General features: G+C 39.6%; 1 protein-coding gene across 1 annotated transcript in view; it reads right to left on the reverse strand.

Moving 5' to 3' along the window:
- The window catches only part of LOC149184180 (Alkaline-phosphatase-like family protein), a 234,020-nt gene that overhangs the window by 162,855 nt on the left and 43,307 nt on the right, over nt 1-27,858 (reverse strand). Inside the window, 5 exon segments of the mRNA XM_089417414.1 lie at nt 7,216-7,296; nt 24,021-24,127; nt 24,253-24,337; nt 24,471-24,638; nt 24,778-24,822. Coding sequence (XP_089273540.1) covers nt 7,216-7,296; nt 24,021-24,127; nt 24,253-24,337; nt 24,471-24,638; nt 24,778-24,822 — 486 coding nt within the window.

Genomic DNA, 27,858 nt, shown 5'->3' on the forward strand with positions numbered 1-27,858 from the left:
GGTTGGAGGTCAAAGCACCACAAGTAGGCTTGTGGGCTTAGAACCCAAGCTTGGGGGTTTTGCACCCATCGTGATTTGGGCCAAAACCATGATGAATTTACGATATATAATTGATGAGGATGATAGTGCTTGGCGAGACGATTCCAACGCAACGAGAATCATCCAATTCCGAGTTGTCGTTAGAGAGAAATGAATTTTTGAAGTTGACTAATTAATTATTGGTTGTCAAGTCATGTAGGCTTGATGTAAATAACTCCAATAGAAGGGTCTCTTCATTAATTCGGTGAAGCCCCTCTTTAGCCTATAAAAGGAGGGTGAGATGATTCATTTTAGGCATCCATTTTGGTGCAACAAAAGGCAAGAAAGATAGCTCTGAAATTGCCCTAGCCGTAGCAAGAGAGGGAGGCTCTAAGACAACGTGGAGGAGGTCTGAGTTCCTTGATGGAGGCCGAGTGAGCTACTGGAGCAGTGGTTGTTTTTTGGGTCACTTTGGTGGAGGCCGAAAGGCTGTCTCAGAGGCCGCAAGCCTGTTCTTGAGGACGGAAGGGAAAGGGTGTCGTTTTTTGGGGTTAGGTCCCTTGGAAAGGGCTATTGCAGCAAGGGATAGGCTTGTGGTAGCAAGCCGCAGTGCCTAAAACAATCACAGATTTGTGTTAAGGCCAGCAAGGAAGGCATAAGGCTTGTTTGGGAGTGTTGGTGGATGGCATGACAACATGGGGTTTAGGGAGTGCTGGAGAAGGGTGACCGCAGCCTTAGAAGGATTGTTGCAACCGATGTGTGAGGTATGGTAGGACTGTTACTGATGCCCTAACCAGTTCATGAATGCAGCAGTCAAGGAGACCACAAACAACGAACTAAGGTATGTTATTTATGACATTTCTTGTAGGTGTTGGATACTAATTTAGGATCAGATTTGGATCGTGTTAAGGCAGCCTATGGAAGTCAATGAGGAGAGGGCAGATCTCATGGTTAGATGCCCTAGACCAGTGATAGTTTCCACAGTGATTGGGCAACAAACTTGGAGTGAGAGTTTGTCATGTATTGGGTCAAAGTGTTGACTATTGTGTGGATTAGTTGATGGGCAGCTTGAGGAGGCCTTAGGAGTTGTTTGGAGGAGCCCACGTGGATTGTTGGGAGCCCTACCAAGCAACCAAGGTGACAACAAACACATCAAATCGGAAGCCAAGAGGACAACAGCAAGGTGTGTTGCAGATGGACCCGTGTATGATGGATTGCTGGTGTCCTAAACAAGGACATATTAATGGTGCCTAGATTTGTGCAATAGCTCCTCTATTGCAAAAGCAAAGGGCAGATTGGTGGAGTCTTTGGGCAGCGATGTGTAAGGGTCTCCTAGGTGTGGGGATGCCCTAACTAGATGCAAATGCTACAATGTTGACTTGGTCTCTCGTGGATTGTTGGAGGGTAGCGTGAGAGAGGACCAAGTGTGGACGATATTGGGCACTTATGGTTTGCTAGAGGGCAGCATGATAGTGTCCAAGTTGGAGCCAAAGTGCAGCACCTTGATGGACAAAGGTGACTGCTAGCCTGGTAGTTGTTGAGCTCAAGGGTTGACGAACCAGTGAAGTAGTTGAGCAGCCCTAAACTTGTGTGTGGAGAAGGACTTCTACAACAGATGATGGGCAATCCTCCCAGCCTGTGTTCATTGTGGGAGATGGACATCTTGCAGTGATAGTTGGCAGTCCTATGTTCCCTATGTTGGTCTTCATCAGAGCAGCGCAAGAAGACCATAGTGGGTTAAGTCCCTGATTAGTTGAAGAGCAGCAGTGGACAGATTGAGAGTTGTTCACAATCGGAGTTATGAAAACCTGAATAGGAGTGTCGATGTGTTGATGCATTGATGGACAAGCGATCAACCAGTGAGCAAATTGGATAGCCGAGATTCACTGGCCAGATGAACTTGGAGCATTAATAGAGGCAGGAGCTACAGATCGGGAGCCGCAGGACTGGGCAAGTACAGGGTATGACCGAGAGGAGCTAAGAGAGCATGTGACAGCCAGATGGTCAAAGTATCTTTTTGAGGACAGATTGGTTGTTGATGGACTGACAGCAACTCCCAGTTTTGTATCTTGTATTGAGGGCAATTATCCATAGTACGAGAGCCCTAGACTGTTGTATTATATGTTGTTAATATAACGAAGTTGGGTTGAAAAATCAAAAAGTTGTCTATGTTCTATGCATGTGTGATTTACTGCTATTTTATTCCACTGTGCAAAGAAGTTTATGGTTGAGATTCTTGGTTTGGTAGCGTCAAAGATTTCAAGACTCTATCCTAGACCCAAGGTCATGGAAATTCAACACGCATCATTTACAGAAGTTGCATTATAATCATATCATTGTAGAAGTACCTATCACAATATTATGAAGTGTCTCTCATCTAGGTTCAAGGATTCATCATATCACAGAGAGGCATCATCGCATTACAGATCGAAAAGAGACCCATATTATTTGTTCAGTAAGAAACTCGCATCCATGTTTAATAAACTCATATTACTGTCATAGAAGCGATAACTCGAACTACAATTGATATGACTCGAATTATAGTTATGCCTTCGCAAAATCCCTCGTTATGTCTCCATAGGGAATCGCATCATCTAGTAGTATATATTCACATTACTTCCTCAGAATTGTAGTCACAAGAAAAACTTGTATTAACAACTTCATTACAATCATTCCTTTTTGAGAGATGACTCAAATTCCTTTGTATGAGCTCACATCAACCAGCAGAAGAGACTCAGCTTGGATGGACCACATAAGCCTTCGGATCACAGAACTTATGGATTATGTATCACAAGTTTCAATTAGTCACAAAAACTCACTTTATATATCATTGTTTGGCAAGCAGAAACTTGTATTATGCACATTCATGCTAAGATTAACCCGCAGGAATAGAAAGGTATCTCGGATCGAGACCTCCACAGAAACTTCACAGGGAAATTGACCTTCGTGCTTTGTTTCAGTGCCAACGAATTTCAACTGGAGTGATCCTCAAATTGCCTCTTACTTCAAACCTTAGCTCTTAAACCATGTTGAGAAATCGGGAGGCTTGCATATAAAAATAGATTTCTCTTTCTTTGATAATTGCTTGTGAAATTTTGTTGGCTTCTTATTAATTTCCTATGTTGCATGAGTTTCTGGAACGTTGGGAACTTGGGTACGGGTGTCGGGAACGGCTAAAGGTTTCCCCAAATTTACATGAAATGGCTATTCGGAGCAGTAATATTATATAATAAAAAAATAAAAAAATAAAATATTTTAATTATATAATTTATATAATAATCAAAATTAATATTGAATCCCCAGATGCGGGTGCTTAAACAAGTTTCAATTAGGATGGGACAGGGGTGGCGCGAGGAGGGACGACACCTGCCCACCCAGTACAGTATAATTAAAAGGTTTATGAATGGAGGCTCTCGGAATTTGGAATGTGCAGAGTTCATTTGCTCGATGTTAAGCGGCTCTGAATCCCCCACCTTGTCCGGCACCCTGGTCTATGCTCTCGCACGCTCCGGCTCATCTCAGACCTCGGCTCCATTCATTGCTGCAGTTATGATGGATGTATCTCGAGGCCTGAAGGAGGTTGAAGCTTTAAGGCTCAGTTATGAGCTAGCGGGGGAGCAAAGTCCGTCGATTCTTATGCAGAATTATCCAGAGTCTGGACGTAGCTCTGTTCTCTGTATTTATCATGTGGGTCTCATCCTCTCTGATGTCTCTGGTAGATTGAACGGGGAGGCTGCTCTGAAACCTGGATCTTGTCTTTCGGGAGAGCTGCCTCCGTCTTCCTTTTGTTTCTTATCCTGGGCATCAGGCCTGCGCATGGTCGTTTTCCTGATTTCCTCTGGCCTGATTATTGTTGCTGCCCCGCCACGCTCTCCTCCCGTTGCTTCGGTCTACCCAATGCCTCGCCGTCGCCACAGAATGAGGTCTCGCCGAGGTCAGCCTAGGCGGGTGCCTTCCAGCCCTTCCTCCGAGTCGCCCTCCCTTTCAAGTGATTTCTCCATTGGGCACTATCCGCGCACTCGAAGTGGGAGAGGGCGCCCCATGTATGGCTCTGCGCTCTTCACCTTCTGCAGCTCTCTGAACCGCCCTAGGATCACCGCTCACATTTCGGTGGTTTTCCATGAGGAAGCCCAAGAGGGAGAGTCTAGCTCTTTTCAGGAGGGCCCGGGCTCTGTTTCTGTTCCGGCTTCGAACGTCCAGATGGGGATTGGCAGCACGTCTTTGCAAATTCCAGATGCTCAAGCCCGCAACGCTCAGAATGTGGTAATGGCACCGGCTGACCCTGGTCCCTCCAGCTCTACAACAGCTCTTGAAGGGGACATGCCTGATACAGGTTGGTGCCGGATTGTTGAAGAACCTCCAGATGTTTAGCCTGCTCTCTGTTGACATGTTAGTACACCATGCGGCCCATACTATTGGGCAAGTTTTTGTTCAGACTGTTATATGGATTCTCAGTTCTTTTTTGAATTTTTGTAAACTCAGTAAATGGTTCAAGACTGAGCTCCCTGAAATGGGGCAGTCTCATTCCATGCTTATCTTGACAACTTGCCTCTCTTCAGGGCAGTGTTTTTGACTTCGGTCACGTTGTAATTTTACTCCCTTTATGTTAATAGATTAATCTTATTTAGAATAAATAAATAAATAAATAAATAAAAATTAATATTGAATCAAAATATTCAAATATTAAAATCAATTTAAATATATAATCTCTCTTCTTTGGGTGTCTCCCACCCTGAGTCTCTCCCTTTTACATATATAAAATATTAAAATGTTAAGTTCATTATGACATATGACGAGTCTTTGAAACAATCTGGCTTAAAAATACAAAGGAACAAATTTACGTATGTTTTTCTAGTTATTCTTAAGAGAAAAAGTAAGGAAACTCTAATTTTTAAGGATTGACTGGCACATACAATATGCACACACAATCTTCTGCCATATATATACATAAACAACAAAAGAAATAGTCATCAGCATGACATCCCAAATATCGCCCTTATATCGAGGTGCCACACACTTCCTTAACTCATCAAGAGATTGCTCCAGTTTCTCAATTAAGGATATCGGTATTAAGGATGTCTTTGGCCTTTCTTCCTGCGAAGGTTTCAACTTAGGCTCATGTTTGTGGGCAGTTCAGCATATTTCTCTACAGGCTTTGTATTCACCAACCCCAGGGAACGTGGGAACTCCAAAACAAACAGTCTTCAAAGCTCTCGGAACTTTCCCAAGCTCCCATTGCAACTTCCATTGAAAGGGAACGTTCCCATACAATTCCAAAGCTCCCGGGAGCGCAAGAACCATTGGAACTGGTTTCCCAACTCTTGGGAGCGGTTCCCGTGTAACAGAGTTAATTTAATTATGTTCTTCTTGATCAAACAATTATCAAATGTAAAAACATCAAGATCACAATACACAAGAAACACAAGATATAGGCTCCAAGCTAGGGCAAAACCCCTCCAAGGGGAAAACCCGGAAAAATTCTCTTCTTATAGAATCAAATCAAAGTGAGATATCCAAGACCCATGACCAACCTTCTAGATGCCAAGTCAAACCCTCCTTCTGCACAACAAATTCATCAACAGCAAGAGACCAACAACAAATCTTCAACAAGAAATATGATGAGGCAGAACTTCCATAAACCCTTTTTCATTTTCAGACTTCGGCCCTCCTTCTGCGAAATTTCAGAACCAGTCAAGCGAAAATGTGTGTCCAAATAAGCTCAAATCATCCTCTATTTATACTGTCCAGAGGGTGTGAATAGACATGTCCTTTGGGGCAAGGTCGACTTGACAGTCAGGGTCAACTTGGAAAAAAAAAACTAGAAGCATGAGGAACATGCTTATCTAATAAAATAATAATAATAATAAATTCTTCTTTTTCTTTTTCTTTTACATAAAATATACAATGATATAAGTACAAAGATCATTATGACGACCGAACCTATTTACATTTTCTAACACTTGTGTCCTAAGTGATAGGAGGTCACAAGTGCGCTAGGATTCAGGAGTTGTGATCAAGTTTTTTCCAGGCCAAGTCTAGGCTAGATCAGCAGGAAAACAACTTTGTTCTCAAGCGACAGATTGCTTTGTATTTGATCTAATTGCTCAGTCAATAAATACCACATCAAGGAGAGGGTTTTCCCTGTTGGGTTTCTTGAGAATACAAGTGTGTCAATTTGTGTGATGTGTTTTTATCTCTGTTTTTATTCCGCTACATATGAATTGTTAAGAAACTTTGTATCTTGGTGAAAGTAAACTAGTTTCCGTTTTCAATCATTCATCCAAGTAGTTGCAGAGTTTCATGGAAAGTTAACACTAAAGAAGCAGATCACAAGCCCTAGTTTTGTACGCTATGTATACTAGTTGTAATAGTGATCGAGGGCCATGATCCATGGTACAAGAGCCCCATGATTCCTTTATTGATGTACTAATAAAAAATTGAGCTTTGGGCTCAATATCTCTGTGTCCTTTATTGATTTCACTGTTGTATATTTTCGCTGTGCAACTTATTTGTCAGTTCAGGGTTTCTAGTGTGTTTGTATGCGTGATTAGCCTCAGACCAGATCTAGGGCCTAAGGAAAATCCAACAGCTGAGACTGCTAGGTAGGTTGGTGTGTTGCAAATTGTAAGTTTGATCCATGGAGGTTTTTTATGCTGCTTGGCAGTGTAATTCTGATTCCTGTAGTGCGATGTGTTGTTTTTCTCTTATTCTCATCTTATAAGGGCCAGGGTCGAATAAATTTGCCAAATTTCAGGTCCTCCATCTTTTATTAAATTGTGTCATGGATCAAAAGATTAAGCATCTACGGGTTTAATGTAATTCCTCACCAGCAATAGGCTAGATGAAAGGTGCTGGATTTCTGTATAATGTACATTTCAAGCCACTAGGTGATCTATTGTTGGAGGTTGCCAGAACTTTTCAACTTCTATTTTTTTCATGTTTTCCAAGAATTGAATTAAGTAGTTTTTAAAGCCTGTGATTTTTATGCATACCTGAATTCAAATTACAATATCTTCTTGGAAAAGAAAGAGTACATTACTCCAAATAAACAAATAAATATCAATTTATAAGCCATTGTGACTACTATATTGTGCAAATGAAATTTATTTGAAAATATCAAATGCCTTGTCTATGAAGTACAAATCCAAACAAACAAATATACAAGTTGATAACAAATGTATGTCGATTGAATCATACCAAGAGGTCCCAATCAGTAGAAATTAACTCATCCTCCACATGTCGAGTAACATTTCTATCTACTTCAACGGTATCTTTTACCTGTTTCACAAAATAATACATTCACTTTCAAGAAAATCTAAAATTGCAATTTAAATAAAGCAAGAAATCCATTATAGATACAAGAGGAATAAGTGACCAGAATATGAAAAACTAAAGAGAGATGTGGATTTTATAATAAGATACTACAAAATCAAAAGAAACTTCCCACCCTTAAGACCTTAAGTACTATTATGTAGAATGTTGATGTATCATTTACAACATATAAAACAGTAAAAAATTGTTGCCCAAGCATATATCATTCATCAATCCCATGTATAACCATAGCGTTCTCTAGAATCATAAAAAGTGTTACAAAGCACGATCATTACACATTCATTCAATTACTCTCTTTTTCTATCAGAATACTTGTGCCATATTGGATGAATAAATCCTCACACTCCTTAAAAATGGTAATTGAATGTCTATTAGTCTATTTGTCACCCATGTTTTGTTTTTTGTGGAGAGCTAGACAGGTTTTGGGGAAGACTAGATAGTAGAGAGACCCTCCATATGTCAAAGGACATAGGGATACGAGACAGTCAGAAAATTAATAGTGTTTATTTTGTAAGACCTAAGTCATATGGGCCCAGTGCGTTAAGTTACAAAGTTAGTGATGTAATAAAGTTAGAGAAAACTAAATGAGATGTTAAGACAAGGTGATAATGATGCAATAAGACATGAGTTGTTCCTTACACGAAAATTGAAACACAGCTTCTCCAACTCATTCCTTATGACAAATTGAAATACAGCTTCTCCTTCTAGAATCGATATGCATATGTATTCACCATATGAGATTAATATGAATGAAAGACACCATCCCTGCATTGCCTCTAGAGTCCATGAAAATGCATCTTTCTTCAATAATGTTGTTAGAGGTGCTGCTATTCTCCCATAATTCTTAACAAACTTGCAATAATACCCTGTCAACCCAAGAAATCCTCGTAGATGCTTTATGGATGTGGGAATTTTCCATTCCCTAGTGGCTTTAATGTTGCTAGGGTCTACCTTAACACCTTCATGAGATACAATATGACCCAGATATTCCACCTCTTGTACTCCAAAGAAACATTTGGAGATTTTTGCATATAATTGTTTCTTCTCCAATAGTTTGAGCACCTTGTCAACATGTTGAACATGATCCTTCCAAGACTTGTTGTAAATTAGTGTACCATCAAAAAATACTAACACAAATTTTCTAAGGAATGGTTTGAAAATGGAATTCATCAAACCTTGAAATGTAGAAGGTGCATTGATAAGGCCAAAAGGCATGACCAAAAATTCATAATGACCCTCATGAGTTCTAAATGTTGTTTTCGGAATGTCTTCAGTCTTCATTCTGATTTAATGATATCCTAAACGAAGATCCAACTTGGTGAAGTAAATTGATCCATGCAATTCATCCAATAATTCATCAATGATAGGAATGGGAAATTTATCTTTAATAGTAAGCTTGTTGAGCTCCCTATAATCTAGACACATGTGCCATGATCCATCCTTCTCGTGCACCAATACTACTAGAGCAAAGAAAGAACTTTGACTAGGTTGAATTATACCAGCCTCTAGCATTTCTGCAACCATACGTTCAATTTCACTCTTTTGGGGATAGGGATATCTATAAGGCCTGATGTTTGGAGGAACACTTCCTGGAATCAAATGAATAGCATGATCATGATCACGAATAGGTGGGAGGCCTTTGAGAGTCTCAAATACCTTGAAATGATTGTCCAAGACTTTTTGGAGATCTAGAGAAATAGATGATTTCGATGTGGGAACCTCTAGCGAACATAATTGTGCAATTACACATCGTTGTTCTTTCATTAGAAGCTTTGTCATTCTGTTAGAGCTTATTATCGTTCTCAGTTTCCCTGCGATACCCCTTAATTCAACTTCCTTTCCTTCCGAAAAAAAATTTCAAGAAAAGTTCTTGAAAATTAAAAGTTATTGTACCCAAAGATTGTAGCCATTGGACTCCTAGTACAACATCAGCACCACCCATTGGAATGGAAAGCATTAAGCTATTCAATACATATTCTCCCATGGATAGCTTGATATTATGGCACTTTCCAGAGCAATTTATGGTTCCTCCACTTGCAACTATCACTTGACACTCTGGTGTTGGATATAGGAAGCAATTCAATTCCTTGGCTATCTTACAATGAATAAAATTATGGGTACTGCCCGAATCAATCAACACTATTACCTTTTTCTTCTTGATATGTCCTATCTTGATAGTTTGAGGAGTGGTAATTCTGGCCAATGCATTACAAGATATGGTCGGATTCATTTCTTCTTTCTCTAGGGTTTGTTCCTGGTGCATATCCTCTTCTTTTGACGTTTCTTGTTCCTTTTCTTCCTCCTCTTCACAATCTATGTAAAATAATTTCTTCTCGGCACACTTATGACCTTTAGTGTATTTGCTATCACAACTGTAACAAAGCCCTTTGCTCTTTTTTCTTTCAATTGTTGTGGTATCAAACTTGTAGGTTGTGGAAGGCTAGGAGCAACAACACTTCCATCTTTATAGTTGTGAGTGGTCAGCTTCCTTGTTGCCATAATTTTGCTTTCCATTTTTCTCGCCACCCTAAATGCCTTCTCCAATGAATCAGGTTCCCAAAGGCGAACCTCATGTTGGATGTTATCCTTTAAAGTCCCTATGAACACATCAATCCTATGCTCCTCTAGAATATCTTTTACCCTTATATTCAATTTTTGGAGGTCCTCAATGTGCTCCATCATTGAACCCTTTTGTTTGAGATTTATCAATTGGCTAAAAAAGGTGTTGCTTTTTGTATCCTTGTAATGTGCTATCATTTCTTCCGTAAAAATTGCCCAAGTGACAATTTGTTTACGAGAGCAAAGCCATCGATACCATACAAACTCATTTGGTTCCAAATATAATGTTGCAATGCGTACCTTTTGTGTGTTTTGCACATTATGGAGATCGAAATATTACTCCATCTGTAGTATCCATGTTACAGCATCCTTGCCATCAAACTTCCTCATATCGATCTTTGGAACATGGTGGGTCTTCAATCCAACATTAGAGTCTATGAAATCATGATTAACATTTCTTTTGTTATCATCATGAGTTTCCTTTACTACCCTTTTGCCATTAGTAAGCATTTCTTGTAACAACTTTGTCAAATCTATCTCCAAATTTTCCATGTTGCCTTTTAGTTTTTCTTTTATACCATCCATCTTAGCGTCCACGCCATTCATCTTAACTTCCACACCATCCATCTTAGCTTCCACGCCTTTCTTTAAACCATCCATATTAGCTTTTGTTACCTTTTGTGAGAGTGAAATTTGTTGCACTTGGTCTCGTAATTTTGATATATCATGTTGCATTTCTTCATCTTCTTCATGAGTCATGCTAGAGCTTTCAGGTTGCTTATTAGGTGTTTCCATTTTCTTTCTTCGTGGCATCAATTAATGATAATTATGCTTCACTATGCCCTTTGAATCACTTCAAACTAATTTTTCAACCCAAACTTATGCAAAATTTTAAAAATACTACACACATTTTTTCGCTTTGTAGGAGCTCGATATTGAATCTGTTGTATCTCTATAATTGCGGATCTCCAAGGTCTAAAATTTCGTCTTGCGGTAGCCCTCTGAGTCCTCTTTCCAATGCCACCAATCTTATCGAAATTGGATTCTCCAAGAAAGAGTTATGCCCAATCTCCCAAGATGACTTGATTATATACTTTTTCAGTAGAGCGAACTTGTACGAAGTGCCACGCGTCAGTCTTCGACCTTCGGATCTGAAAATGATACATGGAAAACTATAGTCCGTCCTCTTTCTGTAACGTCTTACGAAATTTCAATCCAATACTCAGAGAGAAATTTATGACAATTTTCCCAAGGTCACCTGTTTGGGATGTAATTCGGGAGCCTGCAAAAACCCTAACTTCCTTGGATCATATCTCCGAAAATGTAGCGAGAAAATATCTGGAATTCGGACTCACAATTCATCAAGATTTCGGCTCTAATTGGTTTTAATTTTAGCTTCTGAAACATCATAGAAAAAATGTTATAGCGAAAATGCCGCAATGACCTATTTGGAGCAGTGAAACCCTAGAATCCAAACCTCTGATACCAAATGTTATGCAACCAGCACACAAAATAGAAGAAAAGATAGATAAACGACTTCAAAATCCACCTCTTCGAGGGGGCAACCTCCTTTACATTACACAAATGAATAATTCTTGGATGATACAAATGACAAAACCTCCTTTCTATGTATAGGAGTCTAAGGGGTCACAATATAATCAAAGCCGACATAACAATGATAATATAAGCGCACAACAATAACAATAGTGGGCTTTTATGGAACACAATAATAACAATATGGGGACAATAAGGGCACAACAATAAAAATAAGGGCTACAATGACAATAGTAATGGGGGAATCACTAGTATTATAGGGACCTAACAGAGACTCAGAGCCTACACAGGCTGACGCAGAGGCAAGTAGAACCACGCTAGGCCACGCAGAGTGATGCAAGGGTGACACAAAAGTGGGAGCAGGGTCTCCAAAGTGTCAGAATGTCTCAAAGGAAAAGTCTTAGGTGTTTCCTTTCAGTTTCTCTGTAAAATCATTCCTTGTAAAAGCAATTGTTGTTGAAGATGAATAAAGCCCTCATCTACTGCACCGGTTTTCCCACATTGGGTTTTTTCGAGGACAATTGTCCAAAAAGAACTGTGTTGATGTGATTGGTTGTTATGCGTGTATTTTTTCGTGTGATAACTGCAGTAGAATTTATTTTAATATTTACTGAAGGGATTTCGTAAATAACTTGTTGTGAATAATAAGTAGGTGAAATAAATCAATTGCTACAGTAGTAGAATTTCAGTTTAGAAATATTCACATGGTATCAAGGAGAGATCCGGCAACAGGAGAGGAAAATCAATTATGGGTCAAGAGCATGATGCAGAGGCATCCACTCAAGGGGACTCGCACAGATTTCCAGAAGAATGCACAAGGGATATAAATTACAACTATTCTATGTTAGCTTCCAGATTGGAAGAAGAATTCGCTTGCTTAGCAAGCTCTGCCTCCTCAGAGGTTTGGTATATAGATAGTGGAGCTTCCTAGCATATGACAGGAATCCGAGAATGCTTTTCGGATTATCAAGAAGAAAGAATGAATCTTCATATCACCATGGGAAATAAGGCAAAATGTACTCCAGTAGGAAGAGGTATTATAGTTTTTCAAACCGAAGCAGGAGAGTGGCTTCAATCAACCAATGTGTTGCATGTGCCAGGATTGGGGATGAACTTACTTTCTGTATCTCAACTTCAAAACAAGGGCTATGACATTGTCTTCATTAAGGAGAAAGTATGTGTCAAACACTCGAGTTGGAAAAAAATGGCCGAAATTGGAATCAAAAATAACAGGTTGTACAAGTTGCAGCTAGTAACACCAATGGCACTAATAGGCAGTAATGGAGACAAAGATTGAATGAACTATGGCACAGGAAGATGGGACACTTACACCATGGGGCTCTGAGAATTCTCAGGAAAACAGTATCATACTCTCCACCATTGTCTAAGTATTGAACAATATGATGTATACAGAGGGTGCGCTCTAGGCAAGTATGCCAAAGCAGCGTTTTCCAGAAGTAACAATAGGGCTAAGAGTGTGCTAGGATTGATACACTCAGACATTTGCAGACCGATGTCCACAAAAGCTCTTAGTGGTACCGAATACTTTGTCACCTTCATCGATGACCATTCCAGGAAGACTTGGATCTACTTTCTGAAATCCAAGAATGAGGTTTTCAGTCGATTCAAAGAGTTCAAGGCTCTAGTGGAGAATCAGACGAGAAAGAAGATAAAAGTGTTGCACTCAGAAAATTGTGGAGAGTATGCTGACAAGGACTTCACCGATTTTTGCGCTAAGGAAGGCATCAAAAGAGAGTGGACAACTCCCTACAATCTGGAGCAGAATGGAGTAGCAGAAAGGAAAAACATGACTATTGTGGAAGCAGTTAGGGCAATAATGTATGATCAAGATATGCCTAAATTCATGTGGGAAAAAGCATGCAACACGGCAATTTATGTCATGAACATGACTCCTCACAGGGCATTGGGCAAAATCACTCTGGAGAAGGTCTTCACCGGGAAGACACCTGAAGTCAATCATTTCAGGGTTTTTGGGAGTTTAGCATATTGTCGTATACCCGAAGAGAAGAGAGAAATTAGATCAAATTGTTGAGAAAGGATATCTTGTGGGATATACTATATAGCGAGAATGCTAAGGTATATAGAGTCTATCTTCCAGGGAGTAGGAAGGTAGTCATTCGGCGGGATGTAAATTTCATGGAGGATAGAGCTTTCAGGAAATCCCGAGAAATGCCTTCCAAGGAGCAGTCGAAAGACGAGCCATTGGTCAAACCACTTCAACCAATGGAAACTAGTACCAAAAATTCTCCTGAAGACAAAGCTTCAGAACAGGAGGAATCTCAGGAAGAGGAAGAGCTGATAGATGTGCCTACTACCAGTGGAAGAACGAGCCGAGAACTCTGACAGATTCTACGGGATGCAGAAGACTTCATTGGTGCACCCAGGAATAGTAAAAGGGAGCAAAGACAGCCAGACAGATACCAGGCCTTAGTAGCTCAGGTTGGGGAACCTTCTAGTTTTCAGGAGGTCATTCAGCATCAAGTATGGGTGGATGCTATGGTGGAGGAATACAGCTCTATAATGGTCAATGATGTCTAGGAAGTGGTACCTAGGCCTTAGGACAGATCAGTGGTAGGTTCGAGATGGATCTACAAGGTCAAATATGTTGTAGACGGCAGTGTGGAGAAATACAAAGCTAGGTTTGTGGCTAAGGGGTATGCTCATAAGGAAGTGATAGACTACGAAGAAACCTTCACCCCAGTAGCCAGGTATACTTCTATTAGAACCGTGATATCTCTCGCAGCACAGATGGGGTGGGAGATTCATCAAATGGATGTCAAGACGGCATTCATGAATGGGGTAATAGAAGAGGAAGTATACATTGAACAGCCATAAGGTTTTGAGACACATGAGAAGAAATCTCATGTATGTAGATTAAAGAAAGCCTTGTATGGGCTTAAGTAGGCACCTAGGGCATGGTACAGTCGAATTGATGGCTACTTGCAGAAGATGGGGTTTGTCAAGAGGGACACAGACCCTAATCTCTACTATTTGGTTGTAGAGAATGAGCCTCTAATCCTAGTGTTATATGTGGATGATCTCTTCCTGACAAGATCATCCAAGCTCATCAAAGACTATAAGAAGAACCTAGCCACAGAATACGACATGAAGGATTTGGGGTAGATGCATTATTTCCTGAGGTTGGAAGTTTGGCAGCAGAAGGGTGAGATCTTCCTTGGATAAGGGAGATATGCTACAGAAATCTTGAAGAGATTCAGGATGCAGGATTGTAGACCTATGGCTACTCCAATGATCACCAACTGGAAGAAGATTGATGCATCCGAAGATAAAGACGTAAATCCCACCTTGTACAAACAGCTTATAGGGTCCCTAATGTATTTGGTCAATACCAAGCCAGAAATTTGTTACACTATCAACACCCTCAGTCAGTTCATGGTGGAACCTAAGAGGGCGCACTAAGCAGCAGCCAAACATGTTCTCAAGTATATACAAGGAACAGTCGAGCATGGACTATTATACACCAAAGGCAATGACATCAGGCTGAGTGGGTTCACTAACATAGGTTAGGGTGGAAGTTCAGTAGATCGGAAAAGTACAATTAGGTATTTTTTCAACATTGGATCAAGAATGACCTCCTGGTGCAGTAGAAAACTGAAATTTGTGGCTCTGAGCTCAGCTGAAGCAGAATATATGGCAGCTAACACAGCTTCGTGCAAAGCCATATGGCTTAGGAAATTGCTTGTGAATCTATTCAGGAGAAGGATGGAATCAACCAAGATCATGTGTGATAATCAGAGTTGCATCAAGCTCTCTGAGAATCCAATATTTCATGATCGATCGAAGCACATTGATATCAGGTGTCACTTTGTCAGACACTGTGTCCAACGAGGGGCAGTACAGTTGAGATACACTCCTACATGAGAACAGGTGGCAGACATCCTCACTAAGGCTCTAGGAAGAACAAAGTTTGTTTATTTCAGGGAGAAGATGGGGATGGTAAAGAATCCATTTCAGTAGCAGAAATGGATAAGTGTTAGGAGTTGCAGTGCAACAGTTAGCAGTGGCAGTGCTATGGGCAGCATGATGCAGCATGTTGAGAGGGAGCTGCAATATAGGTACGGCAATGGCAGTGTCATGGGCAACAGTACAGGAAGCAGCAGTGCAAGGGATGTGAGGCACCAGACCAAGCATCAGCATAGGTAACGATTCGGAAGATCAGTGTGATGTTTCTATAGTGAAACATTGCTAGAGCACATTCCTCACTAAGAGGGAATTTTGATTTTTGGTAGCATCGGATGTGCTCTAGCCTTGAAATTTGGAGGAGAGGTTAAGGCACGTGAGATCTCCAAGACCCAAAAATCGTTTTGAGAAATTCCACCCGGATGAGGAGTTATTAAAATAATTAATATTTTTAATGGGTTCCTAAGTCCAAACTTAGGAAAATAAAAATATTAACGGATATTATAGGCAACCAAATGCTTTTGAATGGAGTCTACAATAATTTTCTTAGATTTGACTTCACCTTTCGTGTACTTTGTTTTTGCAACAGCAGGTGCATTTGAATGAGGCTCCACTACTCTTCCCTTTACATAATCCGTAGCATCATTCTCTTCCAAATTCAATTCCAAAGTCATCTTCCATGCATGATAGTTAGATTTGTCCTTGAGCTTATCCTCGGATTTGAAGTATGATGGTCGTCATTGAATCTAGACCAATATTCTTGTCCAACAACTTTCCTTAGTGATTTCTTTTCTCACTCTTGCTTGGGCTTTGTCTTCACCTGGGATCTGATACCATGTCAATTTTAGTTAACAATGGTATGTTCTATGCTTAGCACAATTTACTTCAATGTTCCTTAGCCCAATAGCAATTTCCAATTTCAATAGCAATCACAATTATCACATTGACAATAAAAGCAAATAGAACATAAAATTAAATGCAGAAGACAAGTCAAAACAAGAGGGCACCAGATTTGGCAGATTCCAGGGGAAAACCCCAATATGGGGAAAACCCTTTGATCAATTCTTCTTATTATTAAATCAAAATTTCAGCAGAGAAAGAGAGTACAAAAGTCAAATTGACTTTCCCAATACAAAGTCAAAACAACCCTGTAAATTTCTACAATCAACTGCAGTCAAACTTCAACCCTAACCAGAAAGTCAACACTGGTCAAAAACAGCACCAAATCATCCTCAAAGCAACTCAGTGTTCCTTAGTCAAACTCAGCCTAATCAGGAGGATAAATTCAATCTAATGTTGATTTCGGGTAGCATCGGATGTGCTCTAACCATGAAAATTGGAGAGGCTAAAGCACATGAGATCTCCAAAACCTAGAAATCGTTTTGGAAAATTCCATCCGAAAGAAGAGCTATTAAAATAATTAATATTTTTAATGAGTTCCTAAGTCTAAACTTAGGAAAATAAAAATATTAATGGGTATTAATAAGGATAAGGATGAGAAGCTTCTAAGAGACGAAGATCAAGTCTATTTTAATCTTAGTCGTTAATTAGGGACATAATCTCGGTCGTTGATTTATCAACAGGAAAAGTATAAGAGGAGGCTTGAGGGTCAGTTAGAGATATACTGAGGGAGACCAGTCAGTTCGATTTCTGGAGCGGGATTTGCTAAGAAATTCGAACTAGAGGTCTGGATTGCAGCAAGAGGTAGTGAGTACGGAGCTGAGAGGCAGGGACAGTGCTAGAGGATCAGCGCAGAGGTCAGAAAGGCAGAAGCAAAGCCACTCAAGGAGACGCAGAGGCAGCAAGACTGCGCAGTCACTGGAGGGCCTGCGTGGGTGACGCAGAGAGGCCCAGTGCTGACGCAGAGGGTCTGGGAGCTGTGCAAAGGCTAGTTGGTTTGACGCTGAGCCTAGGAGAGGTGCCGGAGAATTTATCTCAGTTGGGTGAGCCAGTTTGGCACCCAGTGTACTCAGAAAAGTTGTTTAATAATAAAATCCTCCTCTGTTGCACCGGTTTTCCCACATTGGGTTTTTCCGGGGACAATTGTCCAAAAATATATGTGTTGATGTGTTTGATTCTTGTGCATGTATTTGTTTCTGTATTATGGTGTGATATCTACAATAGAATTTCTTTTAATATTTACTGAAAAGTTTTCGTAAATAACTTAATGGAAAATAAGTAGGTAAAATAAATCAGTTGTTGCAGTGATAGAATTTTCACACAAAATAGCTCAGTCAAACTCAATCAAAGGAGAGAGAAAACTGCTATAATTTTTCTGCGGTCAAACAGCAATCAACCCTGAAGTCAACGCAGGTTAAACAGTCAGAATTTCTCGATTTTTGTGCCCAGAGATGCAGCGTAGAAAAATTGAACCTTTGACCCCAAAAACACAGTCAAACTCAGTGAGCAAGTCCTTGGTCAATGCTTGTCAAACCTATCCCATAACTTTGAAATTTAGGTTTGCGATTTTGCCCAGAAACTCGTCCTCCTTGCCACACGTGTGAGAGAGAGAAGCTACCCAATGTTGTACAAACCAATCATATGAAGAGAGAGAAGAATGTGTGAGTGATGAATGTGCCAAATGACGTGTGAGGTCTCTTGTATTTAGACAATTCGTTGTGGGTGGACACACATCCATTGAGCTTCTTGAGCCTACATGATGATGAGGTTGACCTGAACAATTTGCACTTGTGTGGGCATAAATTCAAAATCACACTTTTGCTTGTCCGAATGAGATGATCTTATATCAACCTTTGACCTCTCAAAAAGAGGAATCCAATACAATCATCATCTTCATCAAATGAGTTGTCCCAGGGAGGAATTTGGGCCTAGTTGCCAATTTTACATAGCTTCAAAGGCAGATCGATTTTGCTGAAGGGAAGGGTGATTCAGTTGCAGTTGGTCCGGAAATTCTCTAGGAGGCCAAGCAAATTCCTTCAGACAGGATGTCATCTTTTCCAGCAGTTCTGGGGCTTAGCGAGTTAGAGCCTACGCAAGCACTACGCAGTGGCTTATGCAAAGGTTGTACGACTAGCTAGTTTTTCTAGTTGTCGGAGTTGGATCAGGCATGGCGTTGAGGTATTTGCCTCACATATATTTTGGCCTGATTATTTTGCTAATTGGATTGCCAGTTGGGCATCCATAGATTGTACTCAGAATTTCTCACTACTGCTTAATAATAAAAACCCTCAGTTGTTGCACCGGTTTTCCCAAGTTGGGTTTTTCCAGGGACTTTTGTCCAAAAATAACTGTGTTATATTTTTGTGTGTGCCAGTATTTTCTCAGTTTCTAGTTTATCTTCCACAATATTTATTTTTGTGAAGATTGTAGTGTGATTAATTCATTGTTGTCGTAGCAATAAACTGCTAAATTAATTTACAGTTAGAAGAATTAATTCCAATTGTTGCAATAGAATTTCAGTAGTGAAATTTTCACATGGTATCAAAGCGTATTTGATGGACACAAAACTCAGAAGTGAAGGGTAAAATTCATGACTCAGAGGAACCTGCAGAAAAGGATTTTTTCGGAGGGCAGTGCAGGTTCGCTCAGTCAAGCCACGAGATTCGCGCAAGATCACCCAGAACAGCCGCACGAGTCGCGCGTTAATTCTCTGTATAGTCACGAGGCAGGTGAGTACAGACAAAAAAGTCGTGAGTGCATACACAGGTAGAGGTGAGTAGCTCTGATTTTCGCAAAGCAAATTCATGATCCGGCCACAAAAAGTTTTGCAGCAGTTGCTAGAGCGAGATCCTTGTCAGGTTGAAGAGAAAGTGCACACACACAATGGGAATTTCTCTTAGAGGGTTTCTAGTTCAAAAATCCAAATTTCTAGTTGCCGTCGACAGTAGATGTAAACAAATTTTCTCATACCAAAAGGGAGTGCAATTAGCAAATTCAGCAGCTGAGCAAGAGAAAGAGGGAGATTTTCGTTCCAGTTTCAGAGATGGCCACAATTGGGGTTAGAGATTAGGATAGGTTGGAGGAAGCCTCCAACTATGTCATCTAGAAGGCCAGGATGTCCTTGCTAGATGAATTCAGCTTGAAGACCTATTCAGAAAATGTTGTGGCAGTACCAACTGATGCAGATCAGTTGAAGGAATATAGGAAAGAAATGGCCAAGGCGAAGCGGATGATCCTGGATGGAGTTCGAGACCATATAGTCTCGCATATATTTGGCAAGAACACTACCAAGGAGATGTGGGATGCTCTCGCAGGGTTGTTTCAGAATCCTTTTGAGCAACGAAAGATGTTCTTGAAGGAGAAGTTGAGAACATCAGGTAGGAGAAGGGTGAAGGCATAGATCCCTTTCTCACCAAAATTCAGGAAATCCGGGATCAGCTTGCAGCCATTGGGGAAGCACCTCAACCTACAGAGCTTGTGTGTTTGGCCCTAAACAGTGTCTCAGAGGAATGGGAAGTCTTTGTCCAAGGCATTTTGGGACGAGACACATTACCAGGGTGGGACAGGGTGTGGTCAGACCTACAGCAAGATGAGATGAGGCAAGCATTAAAAAGGATCTCCATTAGTGGCAGCAGCAGCAAGGGTCTAAAAGGTGAAGAGGAAGAGCATGCGGCCCTTGCATCAGAGGGTCCCAGTCAAGGACAGGGGGAGGAGAATAAAAAGAAGGCCCTATCTAAGGTCAAGTGCTTCAAGTGTAGCGAGTTTGGCCACTACACTACTCAATGTCCTCGAAGGGAGAAGGACAAGCAGGAGAAGAAAGACTAGGCGGCAGCATCCACAAAGATAGACAAGTTGTCCTCCAGGCCAGAGGAAGATTTTGCCATGTTTGCAGCTATACCTCCAGGAGTAAGGTGGGGTGATACAGAGTTATAATCCTAGAGATGCATAGAGGTTTGGGCAGGGTCCATTAAGGTGTCGTCCTCATAGATCGTTACTTTGCTACAGGGGCCCACAATATTCAGTGGCAGGAAGAATCAGTATCAGTGATGCAATCAGATTCCAGAGTGGCAGTTGCAAACTAGTTGCAATCAGATGCTAAGGAGCACGGAGCAAAGTTGATAGCGGAGCAGGAGGCTTAGTAGCAGAGTCAGTAGCAGTGGAGATTCCCCAGTGGATAGTGCAGAGCCTTGTCGCAGTCATATTCTCAGGAGACAGATGCAACCCAGAGACATAGTTGATTCAGTATTTCAGATGCTTCTTAGTTGAGTAGTTGCGATAGCAGCAGCAACAGTTGACAGGGAGTTTTTGTGCAGATGCAGAGTTGGCAACAGTATCGCAGTGTCAGCAGCAGCACAGATGTAGCATCAGAGTTGCGCAGTGGTTGGTAGGCAGAGGCCAGACATCGACAATTTGTATAGAGGATGATGCAGAGACAGGGTGTTGTAACAGTACAACACTAGAACACCTTCCTTGCTATGAGGGAGTGTTAGTTTCTGTAGCATTGAATGGTGTTCTAGTCTCGACAGTTGTTAGAGAGGCTAAGAAACACTAGGACTCCATAACCCAAAAAAGGTTTCAGGAAAATCCACCTACAAATGCCTTAATTAAGTTAATTAATCAAAAATTAAATTTTTCCTAAGTTTAACTTAGGGAAAATGATTGATTAACAATGATTAATTGAGGAAGGTGAGATTTCTCTAGAAACTCACACAAATCAAATAGGAAATAATCTAAACCATTGATTAAGATTTAATCTTGGTCGTTGGAACCCCACAATGAGATTATAAGAAGTCAATGGGTAGATGGAGGAGCACACTTGAGATTTATTTCCTTGGGCAGTTTGATTTTCCAGAGAGCATCAACATTCTGCAAAAAGAGTTTGAGCCAAAGTAGGGAAGCAGAGACAGAGAGGGGCATAGACAGTGAGTCCAAAAGAAGTTTTCCAGTTTTGGAGAGTCAACAACAGAAGGGTCGTATTTCCCAATGAGGCAGCGCAAACCCAGCACAGTTAGCTTCAGAGGGAGATTGATTTTGCTGAAAGGAAGGGTGATTCAGTTATAGTTGGTCCGGAAATTCTCCAGGAGGCCAAGTGAATTCCTTCCAGAGGCAGAGACAGCCAAGATGTCATCTTTTCCAGTAGTTTCGGGGCTTAGCGAGTTAGAGTTTGCGCAAGCACTATGCAGAGGTTCATGCAGAGGTTGTACGACTAGCTAGTTCTGCCAGTTATCGGAGTTGGATCAGGCGTAGTGTTGAGGTATTTGCCTCGCAAATATTTTGGCCAGATTATTTTGTTGATTGGATTACCAGATGGGCATCCACAGATTGTTCAGAATTTTTCATTGTTGCTTAATAATAAAAACCCTCAGCTGCTGCACAAGTTTTCCCAAGTTGGGTTTTTCCGAGGACTTTTGTCCAAAAATAGCGGTGTTATATTTTTGTGTGTGCTAGTATTTTCTCAGTTTCCAATTTGTCTTCCACAATATTTATTTTTGTGAAGATTGCAGTGTGATTAATTCATTGTTGTCGTGGCAATAAATTGCTAAATTAATTTACAGTTAGAAGAATTAATTTTTCACTGTTGCTTAATAATAAAAACCCTCAGCTGCTACACAGGTTTTCCCAAGTTGGGTTTTTCCGAGGACTTTTGTCCAAAAATAGCGGTGTTATATTTTTGCGTGTGTTAGTATTTTCTCAGTTTCCAATTTGTCTTCCACAATATTTATTTTTGTGAAGATTGCAGTGTGATTAATTCATTGTTGTTGTAGCAATAAATTGCTAAATTAATTTACAGTTAGAAGAATTAATTCCAATTGCTGGAATAGAATTTCGGTAGTGAAATTTTCACATTGCAGATATTCCATTGTTCTTTTCTTGCTGAAAATTTGCGGATGGCAATAGACAGAGAAATGATTTCAAAGATCTTTTCTTGCCACTCCTTTCACATTTTAAAACTCGAGACCTATTAATTTCGATATCAATTTTCAAATGATACAGATCAAATCGACTATTCAGTGTTTTTCTAATCATTTATGATTGTTCAAAACTTCAACGAATCAATTTTGAACTAGAATTATGAATGTGATAAATCCTAATAGAATTAGACATCATTATTATGCAATACAGCAATGTGCATGTTTTTGTAGTTTCTTGCTAAAAATAATATTATGCAACGTGTATGTTTTAAAAAATATATATTTTATAAATGTTTTCACACACACACACATAGATAGATAGATAGATAGGTAGACACAGTGTACCCCTGACAAATCCAAAAGCCCTATTTCAAAGAGTGTCATTCGGAAACCCAAGTACCTTGGAAACCTACTTTAGATCATATGCTACAGTGGATATACCTTTCCCTAGTTGTATGAAGTACTTCTGAACTCAAATTGTGATTCAAATCCCCCAAGGTTCACGGTATTAGAGGCTGTATCGAGTTCTGTCATTAATCAGACTTTGCTAAATCTGCAGCTTTGATTTGATGAAATTCTTGGTTTTGACTTGAGTTTGAATAAATGCACAGGATTGTCTGTAGAGTTCTTTCCTTTGATAACCAGATTTGTCTGCCCAACATTGACAGGGTGATCAATATGTATTATGTATTGATTCATTGGGATTCATCTCAGACAAATGCCCTATTGGACTTCTTCACACTCACTTGGACCACTTTTCAATTTTGCATTTGACTTCACAGCCCATAGTAGAGGCAGCAGTGTTGCTGATCCATCCTAACTTTCATTAATTTCTCCGTCCTCTGATTTGTATTACCGCTTCCAAGCTTGACCTGCAGCTCAAAGTAGAAACCTAGGGAATCACAGCTAGATAAGTGCCAACTAAGGCAATAGAGGTAAACGCTAGGTAACAACCCCTAGTGTTGCACCGAGCTTCCTCTGACTGACATTTGGGACTTTACATTGTGCATCACAGGTTTGGGTGATAACAGCACCAACCACCCAACAGCAGCAATTAATGTCACCTAACACCTAAATCTACCCATAACAATAATGCAGCCATGCCAAGGGTAAACTGGGATCCAAATAAACTTTAAAACTCCCTCAAGTGGGTGCAGATAAGGGCAACTTTTATGGCATACATAAGCTCCTCATAGCAAGGCAGCCTTAGCCAAAGAGACTGTATAAGACATATTTCTCAAAAACTATATATTATAAACATACAAGTTATTTATCCAATAAGTGAAAATTTAGCTTCCCAACACACTGCAGCCCAATATTGCTAATGCTAAAGATATGTGTACCTGGGTTTTGATTAGGATGGCATAAAACATTGTAAAATGATGTTGAGCCATTTGAAAGTTAAATTCTCACTATTCCAAATAATAGCAATCTTTCTCTTAGTAGCCAATGGGTTAACATAACCAGTTGTTGCCATTGCTGTTGGGTATTTGGCTAGTTCCATGCCAGCTAGTGCCCAGTTTGAATCCCCCTAGGTTAAGTGCACTAGACTGCACCGATGGGTTTACTAGGAATGACATCTATGAATGTGGGGAAGCATCCTCCAGGTTTCTCTGTGAAATTTTCCTTGGAAAAACAATATAGCAATCTTCCTCTTAATATGGGTTTAGAGATAGGTTTCTTTCCCATAGTAATATGGGTGAAATAAACTTATGTTATAAGAGAATGCAAGAAAAGAAACGATCATCTTTTGATTCATTATCTAAAAATCTAGGAACAAAAAATTAGAAATTAATGCCATACATAGAAGCTGCTAACACCATCTTTGCGCATAAACAGGCTAGGGAATAATCTAAGCCATGTCTCATCCCCAAGCATTACCATCTTCCAGCCTACTCTAGCTAACTGACCTGACAGAGCCAAAAAGACAATGTTCCCATCAAATCCAGTATATACAGAGAAAATGAATGTCCCAGGAAAGATTTTGATAAACAATCCTACAGACATCATCAGAACATTCTTTTTTAAAACTTACCAAGAATATTGTCATCTAAAAATGCTTGAGTATTAAAGTTGAATGCAACATCAAGGAAACCTGCAATCGCTCCCGAGGTCATTGCCTTCAGTGACACATCCAAAGTACTAGCAATATAAGACAGAAGAAATGCTATAGAGATGAAATGAAAAGAAAAATCAGAAACAATATTTAAGGCTAACCACTGACAGCAACAGTGAATAATACAAGTTTTTCACCTTAAGGCGAGGCATAGTCACTGTTGGAGGTGCGGCTCTTGAATGATATCCAAATGCCCTTCCACTGGATAACAAGAATTGTGTGTATGGCATAGCTTCCCTCGTCATCTCAGGTGGGGGAGCCCTTCCCTTGCCTATCACAAACTCAGCTGGCAAACCATCAATGACCTGTCCAATTAATCCATGATAAACTAATCATTTTCTTTCTCCAATACAGGTACACTCTCTAAAGGAAAAAATAAATCAATTTACACCATGGAAATTCAAGATAGGAAATACATCATTCAGCAAAGTTATCAAAGAGTACCATAAAAATTAGCCGATCAAACTGCACGGGGATTCCTGATTTCTCCTGCAGAGACCAGGTACAATTGTAAATTATGTATGTATGAAACTAACACCGTTGCTCTAAATGTGAATGACATGCATTAAAAACAGAAAACCTTAGAAGAAGTGTTGGAAATATCATGTTCCAGGGATTACAAAGCTGAGATCAGCATCCCTTCCCAACTAGATAAGTGGTCTACAAGTATCCAAGGCAATCACGTAAACAAGATTACATTTTAATGATAGCCAATAATGAAAGAAGAATGTTGTTAATTTACAAATTTTCTAGGTTTAAGGGAAGATATAGATCAAGCATACAGTATTTAAAGCATCTAAAAAGGAATTGAGGTATTTTCATTTGAAATCAAGACCTCATAATATTTTTCATTGTTTCTTGAAAATCATCTTTGATTCCCAAGTTCTATTGAAAATTTATAAGCATTTTGATTCCTAAGTTTTATTGATATGCATTTGCAGATAGTAAGATTCGTTCCCAATTCCAAATGCCAGCCATCTTTATCTTCTTTCTAGACGTTTCTTGGGTAATATAAACTTGCACTAAACTATATATAAAAGGAATTAGCCGTTAACAAACTGAGAGAGGCTCTCCTTGTCTTTCGTCCAAACCTCCAAGGGCTTATATTTTAAGCATCCTCTATATTGCTTAATGCCACAATTCTCTAAGTTACAAGGACACTAAAAGTTTCTTTCTATATTACCCTCCTTTTCATTTCTTTTACATGAACCCTTGCAGTTTATACTTATAGTCATCAAATAAGGTCATTGGCCTACAGTTAAGTGAAATATCTTTTAATAGATTCGCTGGAACTATAAAACTAAGTCAAGAAAAATATGCATAGTATGCATTAAATACAGAAATGGATCGAAATGGCTTTAATTAACGCATATTGTTTGTGGAATCATAAGAGAAAGTAGAAATGAATGGCCAAAGAAATTGAAGGTATCCAACTCATGTCAAGCCATTTATATAAGTATGATAGTTTAAAATAAAATTGTGCCAGAATTGGAAAAACTCAAAATAATACTTGAAATGCATGCTGATCACTGTTGACGATCTCAGCTTCAATTTAGGCCTTGAAAATCATTACAATTTTAAACCCTCAAACAGGAACATAACTACATTGAGTGCAGCTTCATAATAAGACACATTGTCCTCATTATTTGGCCTCAATTTCTTTCCATCTACAATGCTCCACAGTTTTCTAGCCATACTAATGTTTCTTTTGAATTTTCAATGACAAGGCTTCCGCCATTAAGATAATTTAAGTTTGGCCATATAGCACTTTGAATAGTCCCGCCATCTTTTAAACAAGATTAGATCTATAGCAACTGGCTTCGATCTTCATAATGTGAAAGATAACTATTCCTCAAATATTAACGATGCTCTAAAACTAGTTCAGACCTAGTTCTAAAGCTTCCCCCTAGACTTAAATAAGTTTTTCAAACAAGAAGTTCATAGACTTTATGGTCCAACTCTCCTTCTCTAAACCCAACTTCTAGCCTTTCTCCATCATGTTGTCTTAACACTCATGGGTGAAGCAAGATTTTTTATTCTTCTCATGACAGCGTCATTGAACCATGAGGCCCTTTTACTTGCGCCATCTTCCACAGCATTGTATTTCCTTTTAGTTTGCAACTTTTCAATATTAGAGCTTAGTTCTTATAGATTAGTGATGTTTTTGCTTTTATAGGAGTGGCCTTAGCACTCCCAGTCTGCATCATCACATTTTTACTATGCAGTCACACTGACCGATTTTTGGTCACTTGCTGAGCATTAATATACTTATCTTATCTCATCTAGGATTGATTATTTTCTTTACACAAGGCTACAGTTACCTCACAGTATGACAGGCTCACGACATCTCTGAAACCATATTATATTTTTAAGACAATTACCAAAAAAAACACAGCTTAAAGGTTTTCAAAACTGAATTCTCTTCCTTACAATCTAAACCTAAAGAATCTTCACCAACTGTTGTGCATGTGCTTTTAATTAGTTTGCATGTATAAAATCTTATCTTAACTAATTGCAGATCATGCTGGTCATCTGCACATCATATTTCATCAAAGATCGCATACACTAGATCCACTCAACTAATTTTCTAAATGTTATCTTCCACCTGTACATGTGTCAAATGTCGGCATCACAACATTGACATGGCAATGTTGACACGGTAAATTTGCGTGGCACTAATGATGTCGCAATGTTAGCATGGCAATGTTCATGTCCCAACCAAGATACAAAATAGTGTGGCCAAAACCCACACGCTCCTGTCTCTTAAATTTGCAGCTTCAATGCCTTGTCATTCCTGTAATTAGCATTAATATAATCAGAATAGAGAATGTTGTTGACCACTTGAACATGGTGCCCACTGTGAGGTTGTTCACACCAATGCAATCAATGAATAGTAAATGATGTCAACGGGGGCTTGGCTCATTGGGAAAGAAGGGAATTTCTATTCATCCCACTTAGGTTCAAATCCCCCAAGTGGAATGTTCCAGCTAGTGGACAAACACACCTATGTAAGTGGGGTATTTATTTCAATTATGGCCAAGTGCAAGTCCTAGGCAATTTTAGCAAAATAGATATCCTACAATTGTGGCTATTTTGCCAAAGGATCATTGTGTTGATTTGGGGTAGCACCAAATGTGCTCTAGGCCTCAAATTTTGCAGGGAGGCTTGGGCACATGTATTCCAAAGAACCCAGAAAGCGTTTTGGGAAATTCCACCCAGAGACGATTTTATTAAAATAATTAATATTTTTAATGGAGTTCCCAAGTCTAAACTTAGGAAAATTAAAATATTAATTGGTATTAATCTAATTGTGGGTGTAACTTCTAGAAAAAGACGGAGATCAAGCCAAAACGATCTGAGCCTTTGATTAGGAGTTAATCTAGGCCGTTGGTTGTCCAACAAAAAGATATAATGTTAAAATTGGAAACTAGGGCCAAACTCCACATGGGTCATCTTATTTATGACAGCTGATATTCTCTCTCCGAGAGGTGTCGGATTGATCTAAAGATCATCCGATTCTGACAT

This window comes from Pinus tabuliformis, chromosome 3_2 (assembly GCF_031772625.1).
Source record: "Pinus tabuliformis cultivar Carrire ecotype Pingquan chromosome 3_2, CPIR1, whole genome shotgun sequence".
NCBI classification, from domain to species: domain Eukaryota; kingdom Viridiplantae; phylum Streptophyta; class Pinopsida; order Pinales; family Pinaceae; genus Pinus; species Pinus tabuliformis.